The sequence below is a fragment of the Lactuca sativa genome, chromosome 8, assembly GCF_002870075.4.
Source record: "Lactuca sativa cultivar Salinas chromosome 8, Lsat_Salinas_v11, whole genome shotgun sequence".
Lineage (NCBI taxonomy): Eukaryota > Viridiplantae > Streptophyta > Magnoliopsida > Asterales > Asteraceae > Lactuca > Lactuca sativa.
In genome coordinates this window covers 52,601,523-52,619,219 of record NC_056630.2, presented here as the reverse complement: position 1 = coordinate 52,619,219, position 17,697 = coordinate 52,601,523, and the positions used below count along the sequence as shown (strand labels likewise).

At 35.3% G+C, this 17,697-nt stretch overlaps 2 protein-coding genes across 2 annotated transcripts; both read right to left on the bottom strand.

Annotated features, from left to right (window-relative positions):
- Positions 1–4,463: 4,463 nt before the first annotated feature.
- LOC111910447 (peroxidase 11) lies at positions 4,464–7,730 on the bottom strand. The gene is made up of 4 exons (XM_023906280.3): positions 7,463–7,730; positions 7,170–7,361; positions 6,903–7,068; positions 4,464–5,107 (listed from the first exon to the last, which is right to left on the bottom strand). Exons 1-4 carry the CDS (start codon positions 7,691–7,693, stop codon positions 4,683–4,685), a joined length of 1,014 nt encoding a protein of 337 aa, XP_023762048.1. The 5' UTR covers positions 7,694–7,730; the 3' UTR covers positions 4,464–4,682.
- A 7,678-nt stretch (positions 7,731–15,408) lies between these two features.
- Positions 15,409–17,415, bottom strand: LOC111910446 (uncharacterized). The gene is made up of 2 exons (XM_023906279.3): positions 17,269–17,415; positions 15,409–16,447 (listed from the first exon to the last, which is right to left on the bottom strand). The coding sequence occupies exon 2, from the start codon at positions 16,426–16,428 to the stop codon at positions 15,649–15,651; it is 780 nt and encodes a 259-aa protein (XP_023762047.1). The 5' UTR covers positions 16,429–16,447; positions 17,269–17,415; the 3' UTR covers positions 15,409–15,648.
- Positions 17,416–17,697: the final 282 nt, after the last annotated feature.

Below are 17,697 nucleotides of genomic sequence, written 5' to 3'. Positions count from 1 at the left end.
AACTCAACCTGTTCCAACCAAACGCGTTTTTATTGAAAATTGAAAATGAAAACTCAACCCTATTTTCTGAAAATATTTTCATAGAAAATGAAAACAGTTTTCCACAACCAAACGCACCTAAGTTTTTGAAAAGACAAAACTTTTTGACATGTATCTATTGTATTTTATAATAAGAACTGAAGCCAACAATATGGATCATTCGGTCCCTATTATAGGTGAGCAAAAAATAGAACTGTATTTAAAAGAAATAGGTCTAACAATCTCCCCATTTATATCGAGTCGTGAAATAAGTCTTCAAGTACTTTCACCAAAAATGTGAAGAGCTATAATCCACCATCGCAACATGCCAGACACAAGTTTAACTTCATTCTTTGAATTGACTCTGCAGAGCTCCACCTTCAAAAGAATGTCATTCAGTGTTCCAGTCTTGTAGCAATGCTTGTCTTGCATATACTATTAGATTTCTATGTATCAAATACACTTAAACTAGGTAGCGGAAAATCAATGATATACCTAAGCATACATGCAATCTAGAATCTAAGTTTCATTCTAATCATTGCTACCTTATGAAAACATGAATACAAAAAAAAGAACCACATATCTATCTTGCGGCCAATATCCTTCTAGCTTGTGCTCTTGTGTGTGCTACCTTGTTTGGATGAAAATGATCCAAACCATAATCGTTCTCTTGGTTCACACCCAATGAACTCAAAAGAGCATAATAATAATAACAACAACAACAACAACAACAACAACAATAATAATAATAATAATAATAATAATAATAATAATAATAATAATAAAAACAACTAGGAGGAGGACCAGAAAGAGCACATACATAGTATGAGATTTTCGAAATCTTCCTTATCCAATAAAGATTATGGATGATATTTTCTACAATTAATTAATTTCACATTTAATTATGATAATATTTTCTTATAACTAATGTTTCTTATATGTTTATATGTGCCCAAGGACATATATATTAGAAAATCCCATTGAATATTATGATATAATAGTTATTTTAGTAAACATAAAAAACTAGGAAAAGTTTTGAGGATGCCATAGAAACAAATTGGTCCATTTAGTTTTGTTGGAAAGGCTTTGAACACTTTAAAAAGGAAAGTGACGAGGTAGCTTTCAAAATTTAGAGTAAATTACATGAATCGTCTTTCTTTCGTGTAATAAAAAATTAGGAAAAGTTTTGAGGATGCCATAGAAACGAAATTGGTCCATTTAGTTTTGTTGAAAGACTTTGAACACTTTAAAAAGGAAAGTGACGAGGTAGCTTTCAAAATTTAGAGTAAATTACTTGAATCGTCTTTCGTGTAAGTGTCAAAAAACATGTTAAGTTCCTATTTTTATAAATTAACTCGGATCATTCCTCGTTTGTTTAAAACCTGTATGTTTCGTCCCTAACACGCATAAATGACTATATATTTCTTTTGTATTTTTTTTATTTATTTTTTTATTTATTTGTTATTTATTAATTTGTTTATTATAAAAAATATTTATTTACTGCCTTAAGAAATAAATAGCCCTAAACCCTTTACACTAGGGATGAGATTTAGAACCAGAAAACCAGACCGAAACCGGAATCGGACCGGAACCGAAACCGTTAGAACCAGAATATATAAACTGGTCTGGGTCCCAAGTTTAAAGAATGGCTCTATCCAGGTTCCGGGTAATCCGGGTTTCGGGCCCTTCGGGTCCGGGTAAACCGGGTTTAAGAACCAGAACCGTGTTAGGAACCGGAACCGGTTTTAGGGGCCGGAACCGGTTTCTATGGAAAATTTAAAACATGCATATCTCATTCGTTTGAAGTCGGATTGACATAAGGTTTTTTCCATAGTATAGTTTATAGTTTTTACATGATTTTAGACTAAAATTTTGTCATTTTGGGGTAAATATTCATTGACTTATAGTCTCTCAAAGTCGGGATATCAAAACTGAAAATTTTATGTTTTTCAGTTTAATTTTTTTTTTGTATTCTGTGATAACTTTAAAACATGCATATCTCATTTGTTTAAAGTCGGATTGACATGAGGTTTTTTCCATAGTATAGTTTATAGTTTGTACATGATTTTAGACTATAATTTTGTCATTTTTGGGTTTATATTCATTGACTTATAGTCTCTCAAAGTTGGGATATCAAAACTGGAAATTTTATGTTTTTCAGCTTTTTTTTTTTTTTTTTTTTTTTATATTCTGTGATAGTTTTAAAACATGCATATCTCATTCGTTTAAAGTCGGATTGACATGAGGTTTTTTCCAAAGTGTAGTTTATAGTTTGTACATGGTTTTAGACTATAATTTTGTTATTTTTAGGTGTTTATTCATTGGCTTATAGTCTCTCAAAGTCGGGATATCAAAGCTGAAAATTTTATGTTTTTCAGCTTTCTTTGTATTTCGTGATAGATTTAAAACATGCATATTTAATTCATTTGAAGTCGGAATAGCATGCGATTTTTTCCAAAGTGTAGTATAGAGTTTGTACATGATTAATTTAGACTATAATTTTGTCATTTTTGGTTTCATATTCATTGATTTATAGTCTCCCAAAGTTGGGATATCAAAGCTGCGATTTTTTTTCTCAACTTTATTTTTGTATTTTGTGAAATTCTAAAACATGCATTTGGTCCACTTTACCCGGTTCCCCGGGTTTTTTGGTTTTAAACCCACTTTACCCGGTTCCATTCGACCCACTTTGATATTTCTGGGTTTTCCGGTTCTAGACTCACTTTACCCGGTACCTTACCGGGAACCGAACCGGAACCGGTTGCTATATACCGGTCCAGTTTCCAATCCTAAAAAATCTCGTTAACCGGTTCCCTGGTCCGAGTATACCGGTTCGGATTTGGACCCACTCTCATCCCTACTTTACACCGTTCATAACCCGCCTTCCCCCCTTCTTATTCACTACGGTTCCCCTCTACCATCACCACCAACACCGGCCACCTGTATCACCACCGACTTAGTACTCTGGCAGCTCCAAGGCATCTTCGACCACTCCAAGACACCTCCGACTAGGGGTGGTCAAAAATATCCGCATCCGAACATCCGATTCGAAAAATCCGAAAATCCGATCCGAAAATACCCGAAAAATCGGATACCTGAAATTCGGATATCCGGTTTTTCGGATTCGGATATTAAAATGTGAAAATTTCGGATATTTCGGATATCCGAAATCCGAAATATATAATATAAAAAATTATTAAAAATAGTTTTAATGCATTGGGTTTTTTCATTTGAAATTCAAAAAGACAAATTATTAACATTTTTACTTGGTACGCAAAGTGAGGATGGTATAAATGTTACTTTTTTATGTTGATTTTAGTAATTTGTGTTTGATTTCTCAAGATCTTCAGGTATAATGAGGTAACTTGCATTTAACCGGACCAAATGAAGTCTTATTATACCTAACAAATGCATGGAAACGTTCTTGTTCTTGGAGGGTTTATTTTCTTTATTTAAAACTAATGAAATTCGGATATCCGGTTTAATATCCGAATCGGTATCCGAAATTTCGGATACGGATTCGGATATCAATAATCAACTATCCGAATTTTCGGATATCCGAAATTTTGGATATCCGGTTTTGAACACCCCTACCTCCGACTATGTCATCAAACCCTCACTCATTCATCACTCTACCTCGTCTCCAACAACCCTCTCTCTCTCTCTCTCTCTCTCTCTCTCTCTCTCTCTCTCTCTCTCTCTCTCTCTCTCTCTCTCTCTCTCTCTCTCTCTCTCTCTCTCTCTCTCTCTGAAGACACCGACTTCTAGCGAACCTTGACGGAAGGAAGAATAGATCGACAAACTCGGACAAAAAAGACGACCAAGGAGGGAAAGGAGATGGTTAGAGAAGGGGATGGGTAACCCCAATCCCTAAATCATCGTCGCTATCTGAAGTGTCAAAATTCAAACCCTCGATTGACATTTTTGATATGCATCTGGAGGAGTCAATCATTGTACCAATCTAAAAATTTTATGCATTTGCTGGATTTAGAGAAATATTTAGAATTTTTTAGATTGTTTTGATATAATTTTTTGGGTTTACAAAAAGATTTAGAATTTTCTGATATTATTTTGATGCAATTTTTTTGGGTTTTGTTAATAAAAGGAGGGTAAATGAGGTGGTGGTTAGTGGCAGCGGTAAAAAGGGGTTTCGATAGTGGTTGTCCACAGTTATGGCGGTGCTTCATTTTCCGGCACCTGTGCATTATGATAAAATAATAATGTATTATGATACAAAATTTATTACTTAAAATAATCAATAAATTAAGTTATATAGGGAAACCTAATTAGGAGGCCCGCTAATAAAATAATGAGACGTGGGTCGTAGATTATTTTCATGATATATACGTATATATGAATGCGTATGGCCTACGGGCATCGTTGCTAGGTTGCTCACCTAGTCACCTAATTCAACTTCTTCTGGTGTTAACTAATTACACCATATATAAACGTTTAAGAACAATATAATATAATTTCCAGTAAAGATAATAATTAATGTGTTACATCTTGAACATGAAAAGAATAAAATGAAAACCTTAATTATAAGTAACAAAATAGTTTAATTTGTGTTTCACCATCATTTGGCACTCACTTTTTTTTTCATGCAAACAAAAACAAATTTCTTCTTGATCATAAGGATGGATTACTAATTAACACCACCATCTTTATGTGTTCACAAACCTGCAGTTCTTCCTAACTTCCCCATCAACATAAGTTTCAGGATTTGTAATGTTTCCCAGTTTCACCATGGATTCAGAAAACTGTGCGAAGAAAGCTATCTGATCTTCAGCATATTGTTTGACAAGCTTGCTTGTTTGTACTCCAAGAATGCTGGAATAAAGTTGTTGATCAGAGTTAAGAAGCCCTTCTCCTCTAAGAAGGATGTGGTAATAGGAGTTGTCAAAAAGATTAGGTGAGATATAGTCCATTGGTGCTTCGTTATTGTCTCTTCCCCCTGCAGCTGGACACGTTGACTTCAAGCTTTTTAGGTTTGACTCTGCGATTGTGTTCATAGTTGCTGTTGTTTGATAGTCTCCATAGATTCTTGCTCGATAGTTTGTACAACGAGCCTTACCGATTGTGTGAGCACCTGGTACATCATTTGATATTAATGTTGCAAAAGGTGTTTAGGGGATCCACAATTTGTTACCTTAGCATTTCATATTTTATATAACTTTATCATTAATTTAATTTCTACAATGCATTTGAAAATTATAAAGTTTAATGTAATCTGTTTAAAAAATATTTATTTTAAGAGTTTAATGACCATTAAACTTCAAATTTATTGAATATCAACTTGACATCCTATTATGATTGAATTTAAATCATTGAATGATTAACTAATGACCATATTAAAACATGCATTTTTTATGCTCTTAGGATTTCCACGATGCATTAAGCGTGTAATGAATTTACACATCGTTAGTTTATTTTTCTTACAACTTTAGCAATTTTTCCTACAATGCATTGAATTCTATAAAATTTTAATGAAACATTTATTTTAAACTTAAAAAAGTTTCGTTTCTCCGACTAAACGTCCATTAAACTACATATTCATTGAACGCCAAATATTGTTGAGTTCAACACTTTAACCCATTAAATGTCAACTAAGAGCATCCACAATAGTGAATTCAATGGGAGAGTTGAATGATGTGTCAAATCTATGTGTCATTTAATGGATGAAACTTTATCATTATAAGATGCCACATTTGCATTCAATGGATTTGGAGTTCAATGATCATTGAACACTTCAATGAGAAAAAAGAAAATTTTTAATTCTTAAATATTTATTATAAATTACATTTTGTGTCATTCTATTAAACTTTGTAGAGTTCAATACATTGTAGAAAAAAATAATAGAATTGTATGAATTGTAGAAAGATGATGTGACAATTCATTAAACTCTACAGAGTTCAATGAATTGTGAATAGGACTGTTCACTATTCGGATAAAACCGAATTATCCAATTGTACAATTTGGATTGGTCTATTTGGTTCGGATATTCGGATTTTTGGATTGGTTTTTGACAAAACCGAATTATTATTTTGGATTTCGGATTGGTTTTGGTTTATAAAATAAGAACCGAATATTCCAAAAAAACCGAATAAACATTTATTAGTTATCTATTTATAATATATATCCATAGTTATTTATTAATTTGATAATCTATTTTTTCAAATAGTTTCAAAACGTTTCACCCGATAAAAAAACATTACTATGCATTTTCTATCAAAAGTTTTCTATCTATAAAATATTTAACTATAATATATCTTCTTAGTAGGTGTTTATAAATTTCAAAACACAACTAAATAATTTGTTTTTGGTTCTTGTGTAAAGTTGGATAATATTATAATTATATATCATTTTAAAATGTTTCGTTTTTTGAAAACCGAATTATAAAAAACCGATCCAACCAAATTGTAATTGAATTGGATCGGATCAGATTTAAATTTAGATTGGACTATTCGGATCCATGTTTTGAAAACCGAAATCAATTTGGATTCACTTAATTTGATCGGATCAAACCGATCCATCCAAACGAATACCTCCAATTGTGAATGCCTTAAGCATTTCATCTCATTCAACTCTCCCGTAAACTATGCATTCAAGTCTTCTATGCATATTTTAGAGGCTCTAAGTTAAGTTAATTAAATGAACCTATGACTTTACACATAAGCACCTTTGGTCTACAAATCTGAACTTTTTGTCACAATTTTACAAAAAAATTGGTAACAAGGTGTCAAATCAAAGAGCATTTTATAAGTGTTAACCATTTATATACGCTTGGAGTCTAGCTAGTAGCATCTACCCTCAATATTGATGAGCTCATAAGGAAAGAAAATGCAAGACTCCACATATCTAACTAAGAGGGATTAACTTCTTACCAGAAAGTGCAACCATATCGGTGACAGAGAGGCTTTGATACATAAACTTAGAAATCATCGAAAGCAGCCCATCATTTGCACCTGGAATATTTGTTTCCACTTGCGAAAAGCTAGCAGCCTTCGAGTCTTTTCTCCCAACTGGGACATCCCAATAAGGCCCACCAACCTATATACACCATTAACAACATAAACAATATCATCTTGGAAAAAACAAATTAAAAACACCATCTTTATAACTTTAAAGATAGCAATAGCATATGAACTTACGAGCAAAGTTGCATCTCTTGCAGCAATAGTAAGAGCATCAGCGCATGAAACTATTCCAGGACACTCAGATTCAAGCGTGTTCTTTATCCTATCGATGATTTCAAAACCTTTCAAAGCATTTAAATTAGTCGGAGCTTTCTTTTCTCCTTGTAACGTGTATGTATCATCTAGCAACACCGATCCATCACAACCCTACATCGTTCAAATGAATCATGAAATCTTTAAATCACAAAACTGGAATGATAATGAAAGAAAGAAATTGAAGAAGCTTCGGATCATCATCATAAACAGACCTGCACGAAGCAGTCATGGAAGTGTAAACGTAAGATGAAGGCTGCATTTCGAAGATCAGATTGCACAGCACACTCCATTTCTTTCCTGACAATAGCTTCGGCATTTGGACATGTAGACTTGTAGTAATCTAAAGACAATGGAGGGTCAGATGCATGCAAGAATGTGAGGCAACATAGGCTGAAAACTGAAAGAATATTGAAGATGATGATCATGGTTGATTTGATTTCCATTTTGTTTGTTGGTTTCTTGGGTTGTACTTTAATTAAAATGGTTGCGACTGAGGCTATATAATAGAGTAATACGTGTGAAAATATAGTTTTAGTCAAAGAAGATGGAACCACTATTGGCTAACCAAATTAAATTTGCAAGTTGTGTGTAAGAAAGAGGGAATTAGCAAAACAAGCTACCAAATTCAACTTTCCTTACGACATATTTGTTTTTACCATTTCAACTTATCTACACAATTGTCTTAATTCCTAGCTATCTCCCCTTTTGGTTCGAAAGACTTGCATTGATACCTCGAATTGTGAGCATCATTTTTCAAATGATTATTGCTATTGTGACGTCAATTTTTAGTAAAAATATAGAATTAGACCTACATTAAAAGGCCTCCGTTCCCTTGCTTTTTGAGGCTATTTTTGGTTCTAGGCAAATAATTAAGTTTAGCCTTGACTAAAGGAATTGGCGTGTTGTAAATTTAAATAATAGAAAAATAGTAGGAGCTAAGGTTCTTGTACATGTAGCAAGAGAAGTGTTAATTACATCATATTGAAGATTCTATTTGATTCTGGAATTAATTACTTTATATGATTTGATTACCAACCTTCAACAATACGACTCCAAATATGTTCATCCTTAATTTCCATAGCTCCTTAACAAATATTATTTGTTTAAAATATATTTTTAAAGACAATTCTGAAAATTATTAAAAAAACTCAATAGTTTTTTCTTAAATGATACATGAACTATTTTTTAAATTTGAAGTTTTTTGTTTAAACTAGGAACAAACTTTTTAACTGAAAAGATTGAAACCGAAACCGGTTGGAACCGATTAGTGGTACTCGGTCTGGTTCCCCCAATCCATCATTTTCGGTTTTCGGTTATTTTGGTTCCGGTCCGATTCTGGTTCCGAACACCTTCTTAAATAGAACATTTCATAGTGGAACCAAACCTGCACTAGAACTTGTTGGAACAGGTTAATGATAATCAGTCCGGTTTTCGGTTTGTTATTCAATTCACTCTTAAAAGAAGTTTTTTGTTAAAAGCTAAAGTTTCTTCTTCCAAACGTTTGATGCCAAACACACTCTAACTCTACAAAAATCCTAACTCTACAAAGTTTTGAATTATCACTAACATTACCACTTTGTCAGTTAGTTTATTGTCCATCAAACTCTAACACATATTTATTATGTAAAATAATTAAGAATGTCGACCATGTTTTTTCTCAACCATTCAAAATTCATTGTATGTGAACTTTGACATTTCATCTCACTAAAACCATTTTACTGAACCATGTATTAATTGTGAATACTCTTATACTATACAAAAATAATGTTAAAGTATTGATTTTAATATTGAATTTCACACATTACAGGGAAAATAAGTGACCAATATAAAGCCTTTACAGGAGTATTTACAGGAATAAAGGTAGCTGTCAATTACTCCTAAAATAACAATACATGGTAAACTTTGACTAACTAAATATGGTAAATATTATAATGGAGATGATTGTGGAAATATTTACGTGATTGCCTTAATACGCCCCCGCAAGATGGAGGCTCCATTGGAGACACCAATCTTGGATCGAAATTTGAGAAATAGTGGACGAGCGAGCGGCTTGGTGAGAGCATCGGCTGGTTGATCCTTGGAGTTGATATGATAGACTTTTAGCTGTCCGGCAGCAACCTTTTCCCGAACAAAGTGGTAATCTAGTGCGACATGCTTCCTTCTGGAGTGATAGACTGGATTGGAACACAGATACGTGGCACTGGTGTTATCGCAATATAGGCTCGGTAGTGTAGAAGTTGTGATATGGAGCTCTTGTAACAAGTGTTCAACCCAAGTTACTTCCGCTGCAGCATTAGCCAAAGCCTTATATTCAGCTTCGGTTGAGGACCGGGACACAATTTTTTGACGTGTGGATTTCCATGAGACTATGTTGGATCCAAGGTAGATGAGATATGCCGAGGTGGATCGGCCCCCATCATTGATACCACCCCAGTCAGAATCTGCAAAGGCAGTGATGTGAACCGGTGATCCACGCTTTAAGAACAACCCATAGTGAATGGTGTCTTTTAAGTACCGCATGACCCGTTTGAGAGCTTGCATGTGCTTTGTGGAAGGAGCATGCATGTATTGAGATAACTTGTTGACTGCGAAGCAAACATCTGGGCGAGTGAATGCTAAGTACTGTAGAGATCCAATAATTTTTCGGTAAGTGATTGGATCGATTTTGGATGAGCCATCTTCTAAAGTGAGAGATTCAGTTGAGCTTAAGGGAGTGACAACATCTTTTGCGCCATCCATATGGAAGGTGGTCAGAAGATCACTGATGTGTCGATGTTGGGATAAGAACATGCCTTGATGTGTGGAAATGACTTCGATGCCCAAAAAATGGTGAAGATTGCCAAGGTCTTTGAGGGAGAATCTTTTCGACAAAAGAGTCACAAAGTTGTTCAAGAAGCTTGTACAATTTCCTGTCAAGACAATATCATCCACATATACTAAAAAATACATAATCAAGCCGTTATGACAATAGATAAAAAGGGAGGCATCCGATTGAGATCTCTTGAACCCGTAACTTAAGAGGAAGGCTTGGAGTTCCATGTACCATGCTCGTGGCGCTTGTTTGAGGCCGTAGAGGGACTTTCGGAGCTTGCAAATGTGACTTGGAAATTCTTTATTTGCATACCCCGGAGGTTGGATCATGTAAACATCCTCATGTAGAGTACCTTGTAAAAAGGCGTTGTTGACATCAAGTTGACGAAGGGTCCAATTTTTGGAAAGGGCGAGAGATAAGATAACTCGAATGGTGACCGGTTTGGTTACCGGGCTAAAGGTTTCAAAATAGTCTTTGCCGTGTTGTTGATGAAAACCTTTTGCCACAAGACGAGCTTTGTACTTGTCAATAGACCCGTCAGGTTTCCGTTTGACACGAAATACCCATTTGCAGCCGATGGGTGTGTTGGACGATTGTGGAACAAGTTCCCACGTATGGTTGTGAAGTAGGGTGTTGTATTCTTCGTCCATGGCTTGTCTCCATAAAGGATCTTTAATGGCTTGGGAGACACAAGTGGGTTCTATGGTGGTTGGTAGAGGATGAACCGTGGTGTGGTTGACATAGTTGTCACCATAGTATTTGGAATTAAGTTTCCGGGTTCGTGGAGGGCGAGGTGGAAGCGGGTTGGGTGGTGATGGTGGGAGAGGTGGGAGGTGTAGGAGGGTGTGTCGTTGGTGTGGAAGGGTGATCATGATGATCATTTAGGACTGGAGATGGTGAAGAGACATCAGTTGTTGGTGTAGTAGATGTAGTTGGAGAGGAGGGAGGGGTAAGTGAGGTGGAAGATGGGTTGATGGTAGGTGGGTTAATAGATGTTGTAGGGATAGTGGGGTTTGAATTTGGAAGTGTGTAGGGGTTTGCATGAGAAGGGAAAGTAGTAGATGACGTTGGGGAAGTAGTGGGTGAGGAATGTAGTGTGGTTGAGAGAAAATCATCAAGTTGAGTAGGTGTGGTGGTGGTAGTATGTGAATCACGTGACGGGAAGACATGTGTCACAAATTGAACATGGCGAGAATGATAAAGTCGGTTGGAAGCAATATCAAGACATTTGTAGGCGGATTTGGAGGTGGAGTAGCCAAGAAAGAGACACCGGGAGGATTTTGGATGAAGTTTAGATGGTGAATAGGGTTTGAGCCATGGGTAGCAAAGGCAACCGAATGGTCGAAGTTTGGTGTAGTTTGGTAGTTGTCGATACAATTGTTCATATGGCGTTTTTTGGTTGAGGATGGGTGTAGGTAGCCGATTGATTAAGTAAACTGCCGTTTGAAATGCATGTGACCAGAAACTTAAAGGTAGACCGGCATAGTGAAGAAGAGCTAGTCCAGTTTCCACCACATGGCGGTGACGTCTTTCAGCGGTACCATTTTGTTCCGGTGTGTGAGGTGGTGTGGTGAAGTGAGAGATACCAAGGGATTGAAGAAGAGGAATAAGGGCTTGATATTCCCCCCCCCCCCCCCCCCCCCCCCCGTTATCCGAGAAAATGGAGATGATGGGTGTTTGAAAGTAATGTTCCACTAACTTTTTGAAGCGAGGGAATAACGTGGAAACATCAGATTTATGGGACATGGGATAGAGCCATACATATTTGGTGTGGAAATCAACAAATATTACATAGTATTGGTAACCATCAATAGATTTTTGAGTTGGTCCCCATACATCGGTATATATAAGTTGCAATGGTTTTGTAGTCACAAATGATGTGTCATTAAATGGAAGTTTATGACTTTTATTTATAGAGCATGATTCACAGTGAAACGTAGGATTCACTATTTTATTTGAATGAAAGCCAAGAAACTTTGCAATAGATTTAAAAATCTTGATAGATGGGTGACCAAGACGATGATGCCAATCATGAGCGGGAGATATTGTGATTGTGTTTGCTTGAGGAAGAGATGAGGCCGGTGCATAGTATACATCATGATCGTTCACTCCCCGAAGTAGATGCGCCCCCGTGAGTAGATCCTTCACAACAAAGCACGAGGGAAAAAATTCGACAGAAACTTTGTTAGTTTTGCATAGTTTGGCAACCGAAATTAGATTACGACGTAAATTAGGAGCACATAATATATGAGGTAGGGAGAGAGAGCGGGACGATGTAGGGATACTACTGTCACCGGTGTGAGTAATTTTGAGGCCCATACCATTGCCAAGAACAATTTCATCAGGCCCTCCATAGTCCATTAGAGGTTGCAGGTTAGATGGATCTGATGTAAAGTGATGTGATGCACCCGTGTCAAAGAGCCAAGTGGGTTGAACTGGGTTTGTTCTAGTTGTTGTGGTGTTGGCAACTGGTCCTATGTTTATTTCAATGTTGTTCTCACGTAGAAACCGTGAGAGTTTACGACATTCCTTCATATCATGGCCATCGATGGAGCAGAATTGGCAGTGAGAGTTTGAGCGAGTGTTGCGATTTCCGGTGTAGGAGTTTGGCGATTTTGACCATTGTGGGCGTGAGTTACGTGATCCCTGGCGAGACCCATGATGTGACCGTGGATTGGAGGTCAGGGGATGCATGGATCTGTTTAGAGGAGTAGACCCATTACGTGAAGTGTAGGTGTAGTTGGCTGTGACAACATCAGGAGGAGGAATTGTTGTTTCCTTCAAGAGTCGTTCAAAATCTACTAATTTGTCATAGAGTTCGGAGTAAGTAATTGGGTTTTCCCGGACTTTGATAGCAGCAACAATGGTTTTGAAGTCATCTCCTAGTTGATTGATGATGTGAATCATCAAGTCTTCATCAGTGACCGGACTTTGGGCTAAGGCAAGATCGTCGGCAATGGATCGCATGTCGTGAAGATATTCAGTAACAGTGCGTGATCCTTTTGGATTGGTGGTAAGTTTAGATTTGAGCGAGATGATTCGGGAACGGGAAGCGTTGGCATAGCTTGTGGTGAGACGGGACCAAGCTTCATGTGATGTTTCAGCTGAAGATAGCAAGGGTTGTATAGCATCTGTGCAACTACCAAGTAAGGCGCTGAACAAGATCTGATCTTGTCTGTACCAGTGAGAGTACTCAGCATTGGTTTTACTGGGAGGTTTTGAAGAACCATCGATGAAGTGGAGGAGATCAAGGCCGATGAGGGTGGAACGAACTTGTTTTCTCCAAACAGGAAAATTAGATGCTGTAAGTTTGATAGGGAAGTGGGTAGTGGCCGTGAGATGAATGATGGTGGTAGAAGGAGTTGATTTTTCTGACATGATTGTGATGATTCTGCAAGTTTGAGAAGAAGGAAGGCAGTTGGGATCGAGATTTCTCAGAGGAGAAAAAGAGCTCTCTGATACCATGTTAAAGTATTGATTTTAATATTGAATTTCACACATTACAGGGAAAATAAGTGACCAATATAAAGCCTTTACAGGAGTATTTACAGGAATAAAGGTAGCTGTCAATTACTCCTAAAATAACAATACATGGTAAACTTTGACTAACTAAATATGGTAAATATTAAATGGGAAGTGATATTTCCACTTGATAAATTGATTTATCCACTTAAAATGTATGTTTTACCAACTTATACGATAGCTGCAAAGGTGTTGTACTTTATGTGAATGGATCAAATTATTAAGTGGAAATATCACTTCCCTAAATATTATAATGGAGATGATTGTGGAAATATTTACGTGATTGCCTTGATAAATAATAATTAAAAAAAAAGATTTCACTTATAATACCGCTAATAAATACTAATTTAAAACCGATAAACCTTTTTATTGGACTACTTGACGAAAGATGGTAAAAACAAATATACATAAATTGACTAAATATTATACTGTAAGTAAATTGAAAGAATAATCTTTTGAGTTTCATGATTTTTTTAACTTTTGGGACCTAAACTTGCATTTTTTTTTTTTTTAATTTTTTAAATATGGTTTTTGTCGTCGTGTACCTCCCTATTTAAGGTAGGTTCATATTTTTAAAGATAGATTCTAATATTTTTTTTGTATATTATTTGTAGTAAGTTTTAAAAAAGTTAAATGGATCAAACGACACATCTTAACATATATTAAACTCGCCCCTGTTTCTTATATTTTTAGAAGAACTGAAATGTCAAATATTCAACCATGATAACAATTTTGATAGATAGATTTTAAAAAATTATCATCAATAATTCTGATAAATATTATTTTCCTAACAAAACCGATGAAAAAAGATGGATAACTCATAACTAATTTTAGAATAAGGTAAAAAGGATATATTAATAAGCAACTTTAGTTATATTGTTGCAACTAATGTGATAGTCATTCTCCAAACTAACTATTGAACTCTTACATAATCTATGAATCACAATCAAAATCACTTTATCCATACATTACAAACCAATTATCCGTTCAAACTAGACCCGTCAATTTGATACATGACACGATACATGACAAGTTTTCCATGTATGAGTTTTAGAAATTCACGTTTCGTGTCTATTCATGTCGATACGAATTCTAAATTTGTGTTTCGTGTCTTACACATGTCAAATACGAATTTACATGTTTAAACATGTATATGACATGAATTAAATTAACCACTTGTATTGTTGTAGAAGATATGGTAGATAACCTATTGACCCATGTTCAAATCCTAGCACTACTCAGTCTCTGTGGTCATGGAGGTTCACCTGCAGTGACTCCATGACATGAGACATATACTAATGTTCACAACGGGAGATTAGTCGGTGCACAAAAGCTGGCCTGAAAACCCTCAGTAGGGAAGTTCTCTTTCCAAAAAACACATGAATTAAATTTGTGACACGTAACATGTAAAAACACATATATGAACATGTGACACGTATATACATGTACACACAAATTAAATACATGTACACTGATTTTAATTACGTATCTTGTTAGTGTTTGATACCCAAAACACATTTTACAATTCATGACTACAAAGAGCACAAGAACACGAATAGTTAGTTCTAGTCTAAACCCCAAAAAGTTGATTTCTTTAAAAACCAATCACGCAACACTATCAAAAGTCTATACCATGTGACATAAAAATCAGATATTCAGCCGTCTTTTGTTCACCCAAACCCCTCAAACCTTAGGGCTTCAAACTGATTATTACGACTTTAATTAAATAATCAATTTTATAACATACATCATTTCACTCCTAGAAAGAAAAATAAATAAATAACAAAATCATATGCCTATGAGTTATGGCAATCAACAACAATGTGGCTTCACTTACACACATCTTAATTCAACAAGTTACCATAGAACTAAACAAATATGCCAACTCATAAAACAAAGACCAACAAGTTTAAATTACTAGTCTTGCATGAAGGAAAATTAAACAAAACAAAATCCATATTTTTTTTTTTTTTCTAAACAAATCAAAAACCCATATTCAAGACTCATCTCATAAGTCATAACCTAAATTCTTAATAAACATAGTGTATAAACTATAAAGTATAACTAAGTGTATAATTCAGAATCAAAGTAATGATTCTTAAGACCAAACTTCAACCCTTCATCTTCACCATTATCATCAAATCTAACTTCCATTCCATTGAAAACATCTTTAAGCAATAAACTTTTAACCATTGATGTAACAGAGCCACCAACCTCTGGCCATGTCACACACAAAATTCCCTTTATACCCTTCATCTGGCACCGTCCCAACAAAGCAGCACCCAACCCTTCAACAACACTTCCTGAGGGCAAATAGTCCAAGCTTTTCAACAATGGAGCTTCTTTTCTTTCAGCTGTTGTCTCTAGCTTCATTGCAAATGTATCATCTGTTGAGATTCTTCCACGAAAGTTACGCCTTTGAATCGAATCAAGAATCAAAACCCTTTTGGGAAGAATATGTTCGCCAATTAGGGTTTTGGCAATCGCATGTGTTCTTTCTGAAGGAACTGAGTATTGGAAGTTTGCAAGGATTATGGAGTCATTAATGGCGTATAAGTTGCAAGATTTGTCTTTTGGAGATGGGGTGATGGTGTTTCCTGAGGGGGAGATTTCGGGTAGAATTAGGGTTCCGATTAGGGTTTTTGAGGATAGGTGGTGGAGTAAGGAGAGAGATGGGGGAGAAAGGGCGATGATTAGGAGAGAGGGTTGAAGGGTAGTTTTGGAATTTGGAGAAGAGAGGAATAAGAAGGGGGATGGGAGGGGAGGTGAGGGTGGGGTGAAGTTATTGAGATCTTCTAAGAAGAACCTTGAAGGAGGTGGTTGTTCTGTTAGTACATCTTCCATGTCTTTCTTTGATTATTACCTTGAATTTATTTATGCAAGAATATGTGAGATATAAATTATAATCAGAATAGATGATTTCATATCACTTTAGGTCCAAGTGTGATCAATACATAGATTGTAAGTTGATGAAAGCAAGCATATGTAAAAGATACAAAATTTATGGAATTGGGTCATTCAATATGACCTAATGATGCATACAAAAGGGTAACAATGTCTAACTATTGTAAAAACACCATTTTTCAGAGTAGTCAAACATGGCATCATGATGAATTCCATGTCAACTGATGACTTCAGTATTCAGATACTGATACGTAACATTGGGCAAAATCAAAAGTTCTTGGGAAGAACAACTAGAAACTTACAATGAGTACTAATTTAAACATCCTAGGTCTAACTCTAGTTAACAGAGGCTTATAATTAGGTAAACCATTATCACGTTGTTCTTTCTCTTGTAAATCGATAAAACAATTCCAATTATAGCTGATTTAACTTTCCTACTGACTATATGAGATCAAAATCAACGAGAATACACCATTTAGTTATATTCGTGTTGTTAAACTTACCTTTCTAGTCAAACAAATCATACAAATAAACATAAAATAGTTCAGAATTTTTTGACCTCGGACCCTAATCCATCTACTACTTTGCTCAGCTACACCATCTACAATTCAACTAAACTACTTATCAAAACGTTGATTAGTTCAGAACGTAAACGTCTACTCGATCACGACACGAAAGCGGGAGAAAAACCCTTACAAGAAGTTAATCTCCAGATTTCGTGAGCAGAAAGAAACGATTGGATTGTAATTAAAAATGCATTAGAACTGAAAGAAAACATACCGATTACAATCAAGCCGGCGTCTATTAATCAAAATTAGAGTAGTGAAGTGAAAAGCTCCGGCAGAAATCCGGTAATGGCCACTGAAATCTGCCTTGAGGTTTCAAGGTTGCCTCTTTTATGCATTTCGTCTTAATCGGGATAATTTGTTTTCCATCTTTGGTCCCTGAAGTATTTGGGTATTGTTAGAAAAGCCCCTTTTTTCTATACATATTATTCTGATAGCCACCTTAAAATTTTACATTGTTTAAGTTGGGTCCTTCAATATTGAAAGTGCAAATACTTCTTTGAAACTATTTTAATAAGCTTGTTGACAAGAAGTTGTATTTTCCAATGATGATAGATGTAGAAAATCATAAAAATATGTTTAACTTTTAGTTATTTGGTTGTTATATATATATATATATATATATATATATATATATATATAT